Source organism: Mustela lutreola, chromosome 7 (assembly GCF_030435805.1).
Source record: "Mustela lutreola isolate mMusLut2 chromosome 7, mMusLut2.pri, whole genome shotgun sequence".
NCBI classification, from domain to species: domain Eukaryota; kingdom Metazoa; phylum Chordata; class Mammalia; order Carnivora; family Mustelidae; genus Mustela; species Mustela lutreola.
The window spans coordinates 54256264-54276219 of record NC_081296.1 but is presented as its reverse complement, the minus strand read 5'-3'; the positions used below and the strand labels follow the sequence as shown (position 1 = coordinate 54276219).

The 19956-nt window shown below is 38.7% G+C and overlaps 1 protein-coding gene across 3 annotated transcripts in view; it reads right to left on the bottom strand.

Annotated features, from left to right (window-relative positions):
• Window positions 1–4367: 4367 nt before the first annotated feature.
• Window positions 4368–19956, bottom strand: part of IQCH (IQ motif containing H) — a 193532-nt gene continuing 177943 nt past the window's right edge. For all 3 annotated transcript variants that reach the window (XM_059180893.1, XM_059180894.1, XM_059180896.1), the window contains 3 exons: window positions 16433–16494; window positions 10838–10946; window positions 4368–4903 (listed from right to left, as the gene is read on the bottom strand). In XM_059180893.1, coding sequence (XP_059036876.1) covers window positions 4787–4903; window positions 10838–10946; window positions 16433–16494 — 288 coding nt within the window. In that variant the 3' untranslated portion in view covers window positions 4368–4786. The remainder of the gene's footprint in view (window positions 4904–10837; window positions 10947–16432; window positions 16495–19956) is intronic.

The following is a 19956-nucleotide window of genomic DNA, read 5'->3' as shown; positions in this document are numbered from 1 at the left end:
TCTGGATATTCAACTTAAAAAGAAGATGAGTAGGAAGGCTTTATAAAGGGAACCTGCAAGTCACGTGTTGTTAGATCATTTTAAATTGTTCAATGATTGCAAAATAAGGATTTTTCATCCTCTGCTCGGAAGCAAAGCAGCAAGAATCTTTCAATGAACCAGAATTTGAATGTGAATTTGAAGTTATTTTGCAACCAATGGAAATTCTGCTGTTTTGTTGTTAAGTTTACGGGACCATGATTTTATCATGACATTCCTTATGAGGAGACTGCAATAGATTTGGGTGTGGCCTTGCTTTCTGGGTGCTATGATTAACTATCTAGTATACTTTATAACATTTTGTTAAATAAAAAAATTCTTAAAATGTCTTTTACTCCTTTCTTTCTCTCACATACATATATATGATATACGTAGTGGCCACTGAAGAGGTAAAACAAAATGTTTACAGAGTGGTAAAGAAATGTTTGGGGAGAAAACCAATGTCAAGAACAACCCCTAAACCCAAAATGCTATCTTATCCAAAGCTATTATTTTTCTGTGTTTAGGGTCTTCTTATACCCAAACAAAAGTTGTTTCTACCAACAGATTTTTAAACAGCAGGGCCATGCTTATTATTTACTGTTTTGGTATCTTTGCCTCATTTACATAAATACCCCAGCAACCAGCAGTTTAAAACTAATAAAAGCCTGGGTCTTCCATCAAGTGCAATAAAGTTTCACAACCATGAGTTAGACTGTTAGAGTGAAAAATAAGCCTATATATGTGGTTATGAAGGGTTTTTTTTGGGAAAAGTGTATAATCACATTTCAAAGTTAGAACTTCCCTTTGAAGGAGCAGAGCAATAATAATACTTAAACATTTATGTAGAACGCTTTGTCTCAGAAATGCTCTCCCTACATTGGCCAATTAATCTCTACTGCTTCCCTAAGGAGCAGGTATTACTATCTGCCATTTTTTTTAGTTAGAAAATTGAGGAAAGTATGACCAGCCCAGAGAGAGTGAGGGTTGGGGAGGCAAGTTTCTGGCCCTTATTATTCTGTGACTCTTTAGGATACAACTCGTAGTAGAATGCATCTGGTTTCTGTTCTACTTTGATAAAAACCATCAGTAAAACAAAGATGTAAATAGTAGGTCAGTCTACCTCAGGCTTACAGATACAGCACTTACCCTCTTGAGGCTCACCTTTTGGAAAGAACGGGACCCAGAAAAGATCTGGAAGATCCGTAGCATGTCTCATCTGCATTTGCAATGGATGGAACCAAACTTTTTCCAGTGAGAAAAGCAGTCATATGTTTCCCCCCAGCCGCAACTTCCACTCTTCCATTATTTTAGCAACTTACAGTTTTCCAGATAAGATTTACTGTGATCCGGGGGCACCTGGGTGGCTCAGTGGGTTAAGCCTCTACCTTCGGCTCAGGTCCTGTCTCAGGGTCCTGGGATCGAGCCCCGCTTCGGGCTCTCTGCTCAGCGGGGAGCTTGCTTCCCCCCTCTCTCTCTGCCTGCCTCTCTGCCTACTTGTGATCTCTCTCCATCAAATAAATAAATAAAATATTATTAATAAAAAAAGATTTACTGTGATCAGTATATTAGAGAATTGAACAGATCTCTTATGCACATTGAAGCCAGAGGAACAGTAAAATAAAACTAGTGAACATTTACATTTTTGGAAATATAATTAATGCATGCTTGAGAAATTCTGAAAGATAAACATTTAAATGTTAAAATACTTACTACCTTCCCCACAGGGACAATGTTGGGAATTAATGAGATAACAAATGTAAAGTGCTTTGAGCTCTTTAGAAGAAAGGTGCCAGATGCACACAAATGATTATTAATTGTTAAAGCTATCAGATGGTTACTGATACATTACTTATGATAAAATACTTTTTTTTTTCAAAAATTTTATGTATTTATTTGACAGAGAGAGATCACAAGTAGGCAGAGAGGCAGCTGAGAGAGGTGGGGAAGCAGGCTCCCCGCTGAGCAGAGAGCCCGATGCGGGGCTCGATCCCAGAACACTGAGATTATGACCTGAGCCGAAGGCAGCGGCTTAACCCACTGAGCCACTCAGGTGCCCCAATACTTATTTTTATACCTGAAAAATAGGATGCTTGCAATTCTTAGAATTATATAGCTAAAATAATGCTCCAACTTTTCCCAGATTACTGTCTGTCTTGTTGGAAGTCCTTTCTTAACCCTTCTCCAGGTTCTTGGCTTTATACCCTTTTTGAAACAAACTATGGGCATGACTTTCCAGCTTCCAAACTCTCCTGCCCCTTCCCATTGTCAGTCCTCCACAGAAGTCTTACAGATCCATCACATGGCAGAATTCTACTGACACCACATTCTCTTCTCCTGATTTCTTTGATTACGTAATTGTGATGCCTCATGATACTGTCAGTTGTTCAAGTTGATTTAGCTGGAAGCATAAGTGAAGCTGTCCCTTAAGCAACGCTAGAATTTCTTACAAAAAAGTGCAAGTCCCTTGTGTGATCTGGGACAAGTGAATCTGAACTTTCTACTTTACACAACATGCTAGAATTTGTGGTAAAAGAGCAAAGCCCCAACTGGTCTTTAGACATGCATTGAGATACCCCCACTAAATCTTAGTGTCCTGTATGTAAAATGAGAACAGTGATCATACGTACCCACAGTACAGTATACACTTAGCCCATAATAAGTGTTCATTAAAGGTAAATATAAGTAGATTACAGAAGATATAGGTAAGTAGATAGCAGTTTGTCATGGAATATTACCTGTTTGGTTTCTTTAAAACAAAAAAAGGGAATATGTAAAGGGACATCCTGTTATCAACAAGTATTTCATTTTCCTATTTAGAGTAATAAAAGTTCAGTAATTCATCTCAATTAATTTTTGTTTAGAATACTTTAAACATTGTACACATATATGTGATTTTTTTTTCAAACTTACCTTAGTTTACCAGTAGCACAGCGTCTTTGCTACATATATGTGCTAAAAGATAATGGACTATGCTTCTTTTCAAATGTTCTGTAATTAAAACATTTCACTAATTTAATCTGGTCCTCTGGCTTCTTCCACTTAATTACTTGAAGTGATTGTTTCATCATACCAAATTTTTTCCTTTCATTTTGAAACTGTAGGTTTTTTAGGTAGAAAACCTTACTTCCGACTGTTTTCCTAGTAGGACCTGAATCCGAATGTAAGGCCTCAATTTGCAAACAGGCATTCTGTGGTGTATGCTAATGGGAGAGGGAAGGAAGGAAAGTGCATTGTTTGAGAAAACCAATCATGGTGGGTTTAAAAAAAAAGGTACAGGAGAGTGAACTCATTTTACAATTGCCAGCAGCTTGAGGCTCCAGAGTGCTAATCAAAATTCACATTCAAAACTTCCCTGATAGATTTAACAGTTTTGTACTGTTAAGAGGGGTTCTCACCATGTGAAAGATGCACTGCTGTGCTGAACAAAACAGAGACAGTTTTCTTTTAAAGTCCAGAGCAGATGAGAGCCATAAGGAGACAGAGGGTTTCATTTACTCTCAGGACACGATTGTGCCAGTGAACTAATGAGTCTCTTGGACCTTATGTTGCTCTGGCTCCAATTGAGGCGAGATTCTAATGGGCATCGAGTACTTCCTATCCGTCAAGTGTCTGGACAGTGGGCCCCTCATATGGATTAGAATGATCTGGCAAGAAAAGGAGGTCATCGTTGTACCTAGCCCAGGCAGGAAACCTGGCTAATTAATGTATTTCCAACTATAGCAAAACAAAAGCTGATACACACAAAAATGCCGACTTTAGGCAGAAGCTCTGAGCTTGCGGCTGAGGCACCGTTAAAAATTATTGAAATTCCATACATAAAACAGTATGCCTAGTTTCACCAACACATTAAAATATTTTTAAAGACATAAAGGTTATTCTTGAAAACAGCAATGCGATTTTGGTGTTGTGACTTGGATATTTCACCCTTCTGGAAAGCTGGGTGTTTCTGAAATGTTTTGAATAATTGAGAAGGGAATGCTAAGAGTTAGTGTCAGCGCTGCATAATTTTAACAATTTGCACTTTAAAAAGGTACTGTTGAATTATGATTGTACAAATCCTACTGCCGTATTAAATGGAGAATTAGAGATTACCAACGTTTATTCATGCTAGAGGGCTCGAGTGATGCTATATATTAAACTAAGAGCAGATACTGCCACCTAGATAAATTCTGATGCCCTTGTTAACTAGATGTTGGCTTAACACCTTACTTTTTTGAGAAATGGTAACAACAGACAATAGTGGCTTGGAACAAGGAAAAATACAATGAATGATAGAGGGTCACTTTAAAAATCCATGTAAATGTAATTTTCTTGGGGAAAAGAAGATCCGTTTTGCCAAATAGCAATGACTAAGATTTTATTCCATTTTTTTTTAATGCAGAAGACAAATTACTCTTAGAAATAGGAGGAGAAAACTTTATAAGGCATAAACAAAAGCTCCCTATAACCCTGAGGTTTATAAGGAGGTAGGTGCAGAAGTGATAACAGTAAGACTTGTAACTTTCTTATTAGGTTATTTCTTTCTGACCTCTGGAAGAAGAAGAGATTGTTTGATACTCAAATAAAAGCACACACAGGTTTTAGTTTAATAAGTAAAATAAGATCACTTAATAATTTTTTTTAAAAGAAGAGCATTACATTATAATCTGTTTTGATACACCTCCTAGCACACAAAACAAACCAACTCCATTCCCCACTTTGATTCCTTTGTTGCCTTTTTTTGACTCCAGATTGAATAAAAAAATCAGCAATATTCCAGGAGCATTCATTTATCAGGTTTAGAAAGGTTTTTGTCATCTTTGGACTGTTTTAGCTCTTCTTCAAATCTTATTTTGTTTTCCTCTGTTACTCCTAGAATGGCTTCAATGTCATCAATGGCCGTCTGTAAATGAACAATAAAAGTAATATTCATTACTTAAAGACCTCTTACAACTCTTCCTCCCCACCCCACCCCCCCCCGCCCCAATTATTTGCTCCTTTTTGGAGTTAGGTATAATTTAGACCAGTTAAACGCAAAGTGTGTTTTGCTAACTAAGACTCATCTATAAATTGTGTCATCAGTCGTGAAATAATTGAGAGTAAAAAAAATTGAAAGTAAGGATTTGGAAACATTTATAGAAATTTTTATGGCTGCTAAATCAAATGGAAAAAAAATGGGCTCCTATTTTATATGTCTTTAATTTTTTTCATTTCATTTTCCTAGTAATTCATGTTTGTTGTATTTTACAAAAGTACTGATCCATGGTAAGTTGGAAAAAACAAAACTTCACTATAGATAATTTGAGAAGCATTGGTCTAGTCATCCTAAAATGAGAGCTAGTAGGCTGATGGGAGTATTTACTTCCATTGTTTTTTTTCCCATTGGGCAGAAAAATGGCACATTTCCCTTTTATTTTTTTTAGCTATTTTTTATTGAGGTACTATTCACATGCCTTAAAATTCACCCTTACAAACAGTTCAAATCAGTAGTTTTCAGTGGGTTCACAAGAAACCATCATTATTATGTAATTCCAGAAAAATTTCAGTACCCTATATAGAAACTCTATGCCTATTAGCAGCCTTTCCTCATTTTCCCCTTCCCTTAGCTCCTGACAACTGTTAATCTACTCTCTGTCACTATAGATTTGCCTACTGTGGACATTTCATATAAATGGAATAATAGCCTTTTGTGCCTGACCTTCTTCACTTAACATAATGTTTTCAAGGTTCATTTGTGTTGTAGTGGATCAGAACTACATTTCCTTTTTATGCCTGAGTAACACTCCATGTTAACTATGATCTATTTATACCTTGGCTGTTTACACTTTAGGTATTGTGTCTAAGAAAGCATTGCTAGCTACAGGCTCATGAAGATTTATTTATACCTGTGTTTTCTTCTAAGAGTTTTATAGTTGTAGCTCTTACCTTTGGGTTTTTGATCCATTTTTATTTAGTTTTTATATATGCTATGGAGTGGAGGTACCACTTCATTCATTTGTATGTGGATATCTGTTTTCTCCAGCACCATTTGTTTAAAAAACAGTATTTTTCCCATCAGATTGCTTTAGCATTCTTGTCGAAAATCAATTGACTACAAATGTATGGGTTTATTTTGGATTCTCAGTTTTATTCCATGGTTCTACTTCTATTCTTATGCCAGTACCACTCTTGATTATCATAGTTTTGTTGTTTGTCTATTTTTGAAAAGATTTTATTTATTTATTTTAGAGATAGCAAGGACAAGTGGGAGGGAGGTGTAGAGGGAGAGGGACAAGCAGACTTGTTGGGCCCAATGCCCTGGCTTAATCCCATGTCCCTAGATCATGACCTGAGACGAAATCAAGGTCAGATGCTGAACTAACTGACTGAGCCATCTAGACACCCCACTGTAGTTAAGTTTTAAAGTTGAGAAGTGTAATTTCTCTTTGTTCATCGTTTTCAAGATTATTTTGACTATTCTGGATCCTTTGCATTTCCATAGGAATTTTAGGATCATTTTGTAAATTTCTGCAAATAAAGTCAGCTGAGATGCTGATAGGAATTGGTGTTGAATCCATAGATCTGTCTGAGGAGTATTATTGCCATCTTAACAATATTAAATCTTCCACTCAATTTGTTTAGATCTTCTTTCTTTTATGATGGACAGATCTTGTACTTCTTCTGTTAAATATATTCCTAAATTTTTTTATTCTTTCTGATGCTATTATAAATGGAATTAAAAAAATTTTTTTGAATTTAAATTTAAAATTAAAAAAATTATTTTTGGATCATTCGTTATTAGTATATAGAAATACAATCAATGTCTCTATATTGATCTTGGGTCTTGCAACTTTTCTCAACTCATTTATTAGCTCTAACAGGTTGTTTTTGGGTTCTTTAAGATTTCTTAAATACAGGATTGGGGCGCCTGGGTGGCTCAGTGGGTTAGGCCGCTGCCTTCGGCTCAGGTCATGATCTCAGGATCCTGGGATCGAGTCCCGCATCGGGCTCTCTGCTCAGCAGGGAGCCTGCTTCCTCCTCCTCTCTCTCTCTCTCTCTGCCTGCCTCTCTGCCTACTTGTGATCTCTCTCTGTCAAATAAACAAATAAAATCTTAAAAAAAAAAAAAAAGATTTCTTAAATACAGGATCATGTTATTTGTGAATAGAGATAGTTTTACTTCTTTCTTTCCAATCTGGATGCCTTTTATTTCTTTTTCTTGCTGAATTGCCCTGGCTACAACCTCTAGTACAGTGATGAATAGAAGTGGTGAAGGCAGACATCCTTGTCTTGCTCCTGATCTTAGGGGAAAGACTTTTAGTCTTGCACCATTAACTATGATGTTAGCTGTGGGCTTTTGCTAATGCCCTTAACAGGTTGAGGAAGTTCCCTTCTATTCCTAGGTTGAGTGTTTTTAGGAAATATTGTTATATTTTGCTAAGTGCTATATCTGCACCACCTTCCATTTTTTTTTCAGTCTTGGTAAATCCTTCTTTACAGACTGAAGATACTTACTAGAATTACCACTGGGGTGGTAGATAGAAAACTTTACTAAGAATGAATCTATTTTGCTTTTTGCCTGTGGTTTCCAGTTGAGTCCTCTGAGTTACTTTACCTATTCAAACATGATGAAGGCCCACACTAGGAATCAGATGCAGATTTTGGTGATCAGTACACTATTCACAAAAACAGGTGCAATGATCAACGGAACAGAACAGAAAACCTAGAAATGGACCCAGTTGCTTTTCCAACAAAGCAGGAAAAGAATATCCAATGGAAAAAAGACTATCTTTTCAACAAATGGTGTTGGGAATACTGGACAGCAACATGCAGAAGAATGAAACTGGACAACTTTTTTATATCATACACAAAAATAAATTTAAAATGGATGAATGTGAGACAGGAAGCCATCAAAATCCTAGAAGAGAACACAGCAGCAACTTCTTTGACCTCAGCTGCAGCAATGTCCTACTAGACACATCACCAGAGGCAAGGGAAATAAAAGCAAAAATTTGGACTCCATCAAGATAAAAGTCTTCTGCACAATGAAGGAAACAATCAACAAAATTAAAAAAACAACCTATGGAATGGGAGAAGATAGTTGCAAATGACATATCTGATAAAGGAGTAATAGCTAAAATCTATAAAGAACTTATCAAACTCAACACCCCCAAAATAAATAATCCAGTTAAGAAATTAGCAGAAAACATGAACAGACACTTTTCCAGAGAAAACATTTAGATAGCTAACAGATACATGAAAACATGTTCAACACCACTCATCATCAGAAAAATATAAATCAAAGCTATGATGAGATACCACCTCACCACCTCACACCTGTTAGAATGGCTTAAATTAACAACACAAGAAACAACAGATGTTGGTGAGGATGGGGAACACTCTAACACTGTTGAGGGGAATGCAAACTGGTGCAGCCACCCTGGGAAACAATATAGAGGTTCCTCAAAAAAGTTAAAAATAGAACTACCCTATGATCCAACAATTGCACTACTAGGTGTTTACCCAAAGGTTAAAGGTTTATGCAAAGGATGCAAAAATACTGATTCAAGAGGCACGTGCACCCTGATGTTTATAGCAGCGTTATCTACAATAGCTAAACTGTGGAAGGAACCCAGATGTTTATCAACAGATGAATGGATAAAGAAGATGTGATATATATATATATATCACATCTTCACCATATATATAGATATATAGATATATACCAATATATATATCTATATATAGATATACCAATATATAATATATAAAGATATAGATCTATATGTAATATATCTTTATGTAATATATCTTTATATAATATTTGTATAAAGATATAATATATATTATATAATTATAATATATATAATATTATATAATTATATAATATATAATATATATTATATCTTTATACAAATATTATATAAAGATATATTACATAAAGATATATATATAATATTATATAATATATAATATATATTATATCTTTATACAAATATTATATAAAGATATAGATCTATATCCTTTATCTATTATATAAAGATATAGATATAAATATATATAAATATATCTATAGATATAATACATCTATAGATATAAATATATCTATATCTTTATATATTATATATTGGTATATCTATCTATATATAGATATATATATTGGTATATAGATATATATAGGTATATATTAATATATTATATTATGTATAATATAATATAATATATCTATATATTTTTATAAATATATATCTATATATTTATAGATATCTATATATCTATATATATATATGAAGAATAAAAAAATAGAATAAAATCTGGCCGTTTGTAATGACATGGTTGGAACTAGAGTGTCTTATGCTAAGGCAAATAAATCAGTCAAAGAAAGACAAATACCGTATGATTTCACTTACATGTAGAATTTAAGAAACAAGACAGATGAAGATATGGGAAGGGGCAGAAACAAGAGAGAGGAAGGGAGAAAGGGAAGCAGACCATAAGAGGCTCTTTTTTTTTTTTCTTTTTTTAAGATTTTATTTATTTATTTGACAGACAGAGATCACAAGTAGGCAGAGAGGCAGGCAGAGAGAGACAGAGAAGCAGGCTCCCTGCCGAGCAGAGAGCCCGATGTGGAGCTCCATCCCAGGACCCTGAGATCATGACCTGAGCCGAAGGCAGAAGCTTTAACCCCCTGAGCCACCCAGGTGCCCCAAGAGACTCTTAAAAATAGAGAACAAACTGAGGGTCGGTGGAGGGAGGTGGATGGGGTATGGGCTAGATGAGTGATAGGCATTAAGAAGGGCATTTGTTGGGCACCTGGGAGGCTCAGTGGGTTAAAAGCTTTGTCTTTGGCTCAGGTCATGGTCTCAGGGTCGTGGTCTCAGGGTCCTGGGATTGAGTCCTGTGTTGGGCTCTCTGATCAGCAGGGATACTGCTTCCCCCTCTCTCTGCCTGCCTCTCTGCCTATTTGTGATCTCTCTGTCTCTGTCAAATAAATAAATAAAATCTTAAAAAAAAAAAAGGCATTTGTTGTGTGATGGGCACTGGGTGTTATATGTAAGTGATGAATCACTAAATTCTATACCTGAAACCAATTTTATACTATATGTTAACTAACTAGAATTTAAATAAAAAATTGAAATTAAAAAAATACCAAGTGTTCATCTCTGTTTGGCCTGTGTTTCAAAAACTCTTGTGTGGATCTTGCTCCTGTTTTCTTGCTTTTGTTCATATTTCTACAGTTTGGAGACTTTTGATCAATTACACACAACTAGCTTTCATGGTCCAACATCTTTAAAGGCCATTTGGAAGCTTCAAACAGATTAGTGATGAAATTTCTGCCCCAAATTGGAGAAACAGTGTGTGGGGTACATGGCCCATGTCTGCGCTGAGGGCTTTTTCTGTTTCTCTCTTCTCCACATTATCTTTCCTGGGGTCTCAGAACTCCTCTGGTCCTAGAAATATGGCCTCCCCAGGAATCCTTGGCCAGATACTGCGTTATCTGCAAATAAGTAGGTTACATTCAGGGTTTTTGGTGGTGACTGTCTCTGTGTCGGTTTCATTGTGACGCTTCAGCGTCACCTCTGATCTCAGAGAGCCATGTTGTTTTGTAAACTGGGTTTGGAAATGGCAGCAACTTAAAACAAGTCTACTATATTTCAAAGAAAAAATTTCAAACTATTAAATTTAACTAACAGGTTCAGTGGGAACCTTATAATATTGACCCTGTGCATTATAAGATATGTACTGCTTCACGATAAAAAAAAAAAAAAATGGTTTAGCACTTGTTTACAATACAGCATGAGGTATTTTCAGTCCTTGTATAGAAATTAACCAGAATCGTTAGTTAATTAACACCTCACCTTAAAATTGGTCTCGCCTTGCATATTAGGTGCTGATATTTCTTGATGGATGATGAAGAGATTTCGAGCAAAGGTCATGAGGACCCCCTGGAGATCTTCACCGATTGTTCTGTTAATGATATCCAAACAAATGAGTTTACCAACGATTCCCCTCACATGCTTAAAAACAATCACCCTCTCATTTGTGCCTGTCTGGTGGTGGAATTTAATGAGTATTTTCAATCTCACAAGGTGGCAATCTTCAGGGAGGTATGAAAGATGAGGCTCCATTTTAACTTGTCAACAAAGAGGATTTGTGTAATAAATATTTTTTATTAATCAACTTAGCAGAATATAAGAATAGCTTCCGTCATTCCTAGCGAAAGGCTACCACTGAGCTAGGACGGTAGTATTAGCTCATTTAAAAAACTGTCGAGATTGGTGTGTAAGAGAATTGTTGCTACGTATAATTCATACCTGACAATTTCTATGCCTACAGAGATATCTGCACCTCGATATCCCAGAGACTTTTGTCTGGGGCTTATTTTCTATTTCATGTATGCAAGCAATTCCTTGCATGAGGAATGCCCCATCCGTGTATGTATGTATAAGTCTGCCCCATCCGTGTTCCTAGGAGAATGTGCCCCATTCCTGAACAGCCAGCTTTATAAAGCCGAACACACACTCGAAGGTTTCAGAGACAACTCACAAATCATCCTGTAGAATTTCACTGTGGCCAGTGAACATTTCCAAACGACAAGACTGTTGGAAGTTGTAGCTTTGAAACAAAACTGCAAGGTATTGCTTCTAGTTATTTTGTGAACTTTCCGTAGCAAAAGGGAAAAAATGGATTAAGTGAATGGATTGATTTTTAAGAATTGTTCTGTCTTGAGGGTGTGAAACTAAAGAGCTTCCCCTTAAGGCAGCTTCAGAGAACTTTGAGTTACTTGCTTCCCAGTTGTTGCCTGTAAATAAGTCATTTTAGAGTGTAACCCTTCAACACTCCCAGTGGCGACCTTCCAACCTGACTGGGCTTTCCCGTAGGTCAGGCTGGGAGCAGAAAGCTTCCCAGGCTCCAGGCAGGAGACTGTTTGTCCTGCCACTGGCAGTGTGACCTTGGGGGGAAAGCTACTTTAAGATCTGTGAGTCTTCATTCCTTTTTTTCTGAAATGAAGGAGTTGGGCTGGATTAGTGCTTCCATACTTTTGGAGTTGCAGTCCTCAAATCCAAGGACTGCCCACCCTTCTCACAGTTACCCAACTTTAGCTTCTATTGCCTCTTTTAAGAAACTAATAGCCAAAGGCAACTTCAGAGTCAACAATTTTTAAAGTGATTTATTTTATTTATTTTTACCCTTTATTGCCACAGACTCAGTATGTTGGTATATATTAGACCCTGGTGCCTTTTTTTTTTTTTTTAAGATTTTATTTATTTATTTATTTGACAGAGAGATAGAGCCAGAGCGTACAAGCAGGGGGAGTGGCAGAGGGAGAGGGAGCAGCAGCTCCCAGCTGAGCAAGGATCCCAAGACCCTGGGAACATGACCTAAGCGGGAGGCAGATGCTTAACCAACTAAGCCACCCAGGTGCCCTAGACCCTGGTGCTTCTTAAAATAGCAGATTCTCAGGCTCTACCTCAGATCAGCAAAATCAGATTCTTTGGGTTTGGGATCTGGGAAAGTATAGTTTCGCGTAGACCCTCAGATGATTCATATATATACATATATATATATGATTGAGGCCCATATTTTAAAAAAATTTGTGTGTGTGTGTGTATGTATGATCCCAGATCCACACATGGATTCATGCCTCTATTGTCATCTCTCCTTAGCCTCCTGGGGTCCATGGTCCCCAGGTTGTGAACCAAGCAGCCAGATAGACTCTAAGTCCTCTTCCCTATTAACTCTTTTCTAGAATTTCCTTCATTTTTCCTACCTTGAAATTTCTTCTCTAATTCTGCTATTGCCAGAAATATAATAGTATAAACAGAGTCCATATGAAATTATCCTGGCAAAGCCAGACTGCAGAATTTTTGTCTGTAAGGTCATCACTCTTGGTGCTCTCCCCTTTCCTAAAGAGGTGGGTGACTAACATCTTCCCCTGAGGTGAACTGATTGTAAGGAAGCCAAACAAAGCCCAGCTAGCTCAGCAAAAGCCTCTTTTTAAAGCTCCACAGAGAAAATCAACACAAACAACACAAAGAAGGAAAGTTTGTATTTGTTCATCTTTTTCTCTCTCGATATGAATTCTAGAAAGCAAAGACTCTCCCCTGGTCATTGTCTACTAACTCATCTGTTCTCAACCTCCGTGTCCACATGTCTGAGCCACTCCTGATGTGCTAACTGTAATTCTACTCATCTATTGCACAGTCAAGGAAGTACAGCTACATGCAAATGAGAATATGGGGGATAATCTTGAATCCTACCTAATACTCAGAAGAAGTAAACTAACAAACTTGGGACAAACTTGCACAGGTAAGTGATGCCCTTCAGTAGAGAGAGAACGTCTTCCATAATAGGGTTCCCCATGTAAGGGGGCCATACAGTGTTGGTAAAGCACACTAGATTCAGGGTCCAGAGACACAAGCTACTGTGTGACACCGGTAAACCACCTCCCTGCTTGAAAACCCAGTTTCCTTTCTACTAGGAGAGTCCGTTAATCCTCAGGGTCCTTCCTAGCTCCAACATTCCCTGGTTCTGTGACTGCAGGAAAGGATGAGAAAGATGAGATAGAAAATAGCAGACAAGGCTCTAGACTCTTCAGGAGGCCCATGTTGATCAACAGTGCCCTTTTCTATAGGATCGGTGAGTAGCAGTACCATCTAGAAGGTGCAATATTAGGACTATTGCCACCACCAAAGCTAGCCTTCAGGTATGGACCCTGCTTTTGGGGGAACATATTGTCAAGTCACCAGAACACTTTGCTAAGCATGCCAGAATGACAACTGCCTTCTAAATATGGGTGTCTGAACCTGGTCCTCCTCATTCAGGTTTATTGTGACTTATATGTGTATGTGTTTGGGTGTAGTATGTTGTTGGACCATAGGAGTTTATCTTATTTTATTTAGATCTTCAAGCATTTCATAAAATGACTTTAGATGTGTCAGTGGAGGTTCATAAATATAACCGATTAATTATCCAGAATTGATGGGGAAGAGGCTAGCCTTGAAATCTCAGGAGCAGGTGTAGGGATAGTTGGGCGAGCTCCTCTTCGTCACCGGCCTAATTATTCATTCTGTAGGCTTCAGCATCAAACCAACCTCACTGCTCAATCAGTTTGATGAGTGGGGAGTTCCTTTTTCATATAAGTCTCTTCTGTCTCCTAAATTCCCTGATGCTCTCCTCTTGCCTGGTTCCTCTGTGCCCAAGTACCCTCCTGGAGAAGTCTTCCTGTGGCCCATACTGTGGGAGCTCTGCCTCTGCCCTGTTAACACTATCCCCTTCTCATCCTGTCAGTTGGAGGACACAAGTTCTGCTTCTGCATGTCAGCCTCTGGTGGGTTTTGCCACCTGCTGGCAGGCTTTCCTCATGCCATCCTCTTGCTGGCCTGGATCTGTAAAAGCAGCCTCCTCTTGGAGCTCTTATGGTCATGCTCCCCCCAGCTAACTCTCTGGATATCCTTTCACTCTTTGCAGTTGAACTTTCCTGATGCTGTGAGCTGGTTGCTCCTTGGGATGGTCTCCTGGCACGTGAACTCCTTCGTGTGTGATTTCCCTGGCTGCTCTTCTCCCAACACCTGCGGGGTCCTGTCCCTCCCAGCCTCATTCCAAGTGCATGAAGGTTTGTGTCATTCCAGTCCTGGCCCAGCTTTTTCTTTGCAGTTTACTTTAATGCCAACCAATACCTAGTAGGGTATGGCTCATGTCTCTGTGTTCTGATTTCTAGTTCTTGTACTTAACCATCCCATCTGTCTGAATTCCTAAACTTAGACATGTACTTGGACCTGGAACTTTACCTGCTTAATTAGACTCATTCTAATTCTGGAAAATACAAAGTTCTCCAGCTTGTCAACTTTAAATCCATTGACTGCCTGGTTCTCCCACTCCCAGTAACTGCCTGGTGGCCTGTGTGCTGCCACAGCCCTGGACATATTAACTCATTTACTTATTTACAGACTGTCCATGAGGCACCCCATTAACTTCATGAGAGCAGGGACTTGTCTTTTGGTTCACTGCTATATGCCTAACGCTTAGAACTGTGCCACAGTTGATAAAATGCTTTTGAATTTTCTGATAGTGAAGGTAGGGCAGGGAGGGAGCTGATGGATAGAACATCACTGGGAAGCAAAGGGTAGCTCCTTCCCTGCACATGCACAGAGGTGTTCCTGGCCCCGCTCTCCTCCTGGAGGTACATATCCAGGCAGAGAAGATGCATGTATACTTTTTGGGGTGTTCTGTCTCATTCCTGGTGCTCTCCTGGCAGTATAAAAAAAGAGTGGGAAAGAGAGGCTAAAATAGCAGTGAAGGGACTCTTCTGACATGGCCCAGGACATTTTACATGTTTATGGGACCTTGGGGAAAGGGGGAGACTGAAGGGGATGACTCAACCAGCCAGGTCTCCACCCCATTGAAAAGTAGCATTGAAGACTGTAAACACTAGATTAAGCTATTAGCCACATTCTGGCTACAAACGTGGAGGAAACCAAAACATTAGCATGAGTTCAAAGGGATGGCTGCTGTAATGGACAGTGCTGTGGTAAAACAAAGGACCACACTTTGGAGAAGGGAGTTGAGACCTGTCCTGTGCACATCTTTGCCCATTTCAGTGTGCAGCTCTTGGGACCAGTTTCTAGGGGACTGAGCACCTAGGGGACACCGAGGCTATTCAGGACATTGATGTTTAGTGGAGGAATGGAGTCTTATTTGGTGCTCTTATTTGAGTTTCATGGTGCTACACGAGACCATTACATTAATGTGTGTAATGTGTGTAATCCTTTCAATGTGAGGCCACAATGTCTACACTAGTGTAGAAGTCAGAAGGAAGAAAAATACAGGGCAAATGGTTTCCCAGCAAGTTAATTTAAAGGTGTCCAAAGGCCATATTCCAAGATATGAAGTAAGATTGTACAGTTTGAATCCTAGATCAGAAGACAAATTTGCTAGCTCTCCAGATTATACTGGGGAGAAATTTGCAGGACATAGGAAACAGCAGCCTCCTGAGTGATGCTAGCAGGACTCTTCTTAGCATACATGCATCGGGGCTGAAATTGGAGCTGAGGAGGGGCTATGGACCCTGCTTTTGGGGGAACATATTGTCAAGTCACCAGAACACTTTGCTAAGCATGCCAGAATGACAACTGCCCTTCTAAATATAGGTGTCTGAACCTGGTCCTCCTCAGTCAGGTTTATTGTGACTTATATGTGTATGTGTTTGGGTGTAGTATGTTGTTGGAACTAGCCTCTTCCCCATCAATTCTGGATAATTAATCGGTTATATTTATGAACCTCCACTGACACATCTAAAGTCATTTTATGAAATGCTTGAAGATCTAAATAAAACAAGATAAACTCCTAATAAATCAGCATGCTGATTAAAATGCATGAGAAGCATCATTCTTACTGGTTGTTATGGTTTATCTTTGTAGCTTATCACATCTCATAGACACACTTTATACTCACAACATTCCCAACTTGTCTCTCTTGAGGTGTTCATATAATATAAAAATAGTTCCTTGTTTGTCCTAGAAAATTTGAATGGGGAGAAAAGAAATAGCTTGTTATCTTAGAAGCAAAGAAAACATACTGCACCAAGACCACTAAGACTGACTGGAATCAAAATCCAGAGCTACCTTCAAATATTGTGAAAACCACATTTGCAAAATCTGTCTCCAGAATATAGAGTAGATATGTTCTGGGACAGTATTATTAATTGAGATATAATTCATATAACACATTGTATAAGTTTAAGGTAACAACGATACCTCAATATGATACATTTATATATTGTGATATAATTACCATTGTAGCCTTAGCTAACACTTCTATCACATTCTATAATTATCATTTCTTTTTTATGGTGATGATATGTAAGATCTAGTCTCTCTGAAGTTTTGAAATATATGATACAGTATTGTTGACTATATGACTATGCTCTGCATTATTTATCGACTAGTTGCAAGTTTGTACCTTTTTTTTTTTTTAAGATTTTATTTATTTATTTGACAGAAAGCGAGATCACAAGTAGGCAGAGAGGCTGGCAGAGAGTGAGAGAGGAGGAAGCAGGCTCCCTGCTGAGCAGAGAGCCTAATGTGGGGCTCGATCCCAGAACCACGGGATCACGACCTGAGCCGAAGGCAGAGGCTTTAACCCACTGAGCCACCCAGCCACCCTTTTAACAATATCTCTGCAATTCCCTTACTTCCCATTCAATTCAGTTTCCGAGCTCAGCATTTTAGTTCCAAATATAAGTGATATTATACACTGTCTTTGGCTTATCTCACTTAGCATAAGGCCCTCAAGGTCCACCCATGTTGTTGCAAATGGCAGGATTTCTTTCATTCTCATGATTGAATGATATTCTATCATATATACACACCACATTTTCCTTGTTGATTCATCTATCGGTGGACACTTAGGCTGTTTCCATGTCTGGTGAAAAATGCTACAGGGAACATGAGGGTACAGATATCTGGGCGCCTGGGTGGCTCAGTGGGTTAAGCTGCTGCCTTTGGCTCAGGTCATGATCTCAGGGTCCTGGGATCGAGTCCCGCATCGGGCTCTCTGTTCAGTGGGGAGCCTGCTTCCTCCTCTCTCTCTCTGCCTACTTGTAATCTCTCTCTGTCAAATAAATAAATAAAATCTTTTAAAAAAAAAAAGGCATTTTCTTTCTTTCTTTCTTTCTTTCTTTCTTTCTTTCTTTCTTTCTTTCCTGTTTAAAGATTTTTAAAATTTATTTGACAGAGAGACAAAGCAAGAGAGGGAACACAAGCAGTGGCAGAGGGAGAGGGAAAAGCAGGCTTCCTGCCAAGCATCCATCCCAGTGATGAGGGAGCAGGAGGCTGACTGAGGACAAAGCAAAAGCTGGCACCTTGCACCCCCTCTCCACCCACTCCCCTCAGTAATATGTGTGACATTCCTCAGGCACCTCTGGCTGCCCTAAAAGAAAAACAAATAGTTAACTTGCAGAGATCACAGTCCTGCAAGACAGGAGTCTTCCTTGGTTTACCAATGTCCTAAAGATTTACAACAAAGAAGCTATCTAACAATAGCACAATTTCCAGAGGCAAATAACTCAGTTCCTCAAGCCCTAAATAAAGTTAAATTTCTTCTAAACCCAAATCTCACTAACAAGGACACTTGATAGGAGAAATGTGAAACTTTATCTCTAAATCTCCAGGATAGTGTCAAGAATCATTCCCAAGCATATGGCCCACTGATATACATCTAAAGGGTCTCACAAGAAGATTTTTACTACTAGTAATGAACAACCTTTCTCCCAACAATAGCTAGCTCCTCAAGATCCTGGAGACCTTGCTTCCAAAATTCCTTAGAGACTAACATCACCCCCTTTACCTCACCTTCCCTCAACCACAGGGTACATAACCTGCCATCCCTCACAACCCGGCACAGTATCTCCGTCTGCCCACGGGTCCTGTCCCTGTGCTCTAAAAAATCACCTTTTTGCACCAAAGATGTCTTAAGAATTCTTTCTTAGCCGTTGGCTCCGAACCTAACCCCACCAAACCTCACCTAGGTTCAAGAACTTCATCACCAGGACCCTGAGAACCTGAGCCGAAGGCAGACACTTAAAGACTGAACCACCCAGGCACCTCCAAAAGGCATTTTCATAGGCATCATCCAAACTCAAGATCTTTGGAAGGTATCTGACTTTTAGCTCACTTCCTGGGTGATTCTCTAGCAAATCAAAATCTGAAAATCACTATTCTGAGCACAACAGGTAAAGAAGCATAGGGAAACAATTTTTTGTGTGTGGAAAATAATATTTTAACAGAAAACTGTATGTGGTCTGTGGCACACCCTACTGCCTTGATTCTATGGTAAATATTTACAACTCTGTAAGTCCTAAGTGACTGAGAGACAAATACTCTGCAGTCTGGGAAAGGTTCAGCTGATTTTTCTCACCTGCTTCCCTTGTGGAAAAACCAGTTTTCTCTCTACCTGCGTATCATTTCAGTATTCCTGACCTATAAAAATGTCTGAGTTTTTTTGATTCTTTTTTGTACTGGTGATAACATCTAATTTCTCTGTTAAGTAAAATATCATGTTTTTATTTTTGCATCCATATGAAAGGCATGATTTTATCCTTTTTTGAAAACTATCTTTAAACCGTTTTCTCCAAATAAATAAAAAGTTAACACTGGAGTTGTCCAGTAGTGGAAATGGCTGCCCTGTGAAGTCGTGAACTCCTCATCACCGGAAGTCCAAAAAAATAACTATTTTTGAGATTTGGTTGAAGAAATTACATGCCAGAATTAAGACTACTTATTGACTCCTCGTTTTGTCAGGAAACATGGGCATTAGGACAGGCATTGGATTAAAACAGTGGCTCTCAATGCTGATTGCACATTAGAAACATCTGAGTGCTTTAGAAAATATAATGCCTGAGCCCTACCTCTAGAAATACTGGAGTGAGCCCGAGGTACAGTGTTATGCTGAGCCGTATTTGAGCCTGAGGCAAAGGAAAAATTAGTATGCCTTAATTTAAAATTATGATATTTTGTTGGCCATGGATTTTTTTTTGCATTCATTTTTTTTAAAGTTTTTTTTTTTTTTTTTTTTTAATTTATCAGAGAGAGAGAGGGAGAGAGAGCGAGCACAGGTAGACAGAATGGCAGGCAGAGGCAGAGGCAGAAGCAGACTCCCCGCTGAGCAAGGAGCCCGATGTGGGACTCAATCCCAGGACGCTGGGATCATGACCTGAGCCAAAGGCAGCTGCTTAACCAACTGAGCCACCCAGGCATCCCTGCATTCATTTGATTTTTAAGATAATGCCTTACAATATTTTTATCTTTATTACGGAGTATTTTTTGTGCTCCCTTAAGTTTTGTGCCCTGAGTATGGGCCTCACTTGCCTCATCCTAATCCCAGCCCCGCTTGGCCATCCATACTTTTTAGAGCTTCTCACTTAAGGCAGTCTAATGGACAGCCAGGGTTGAGAACCACTGACTAGTTGATCTGTAAGG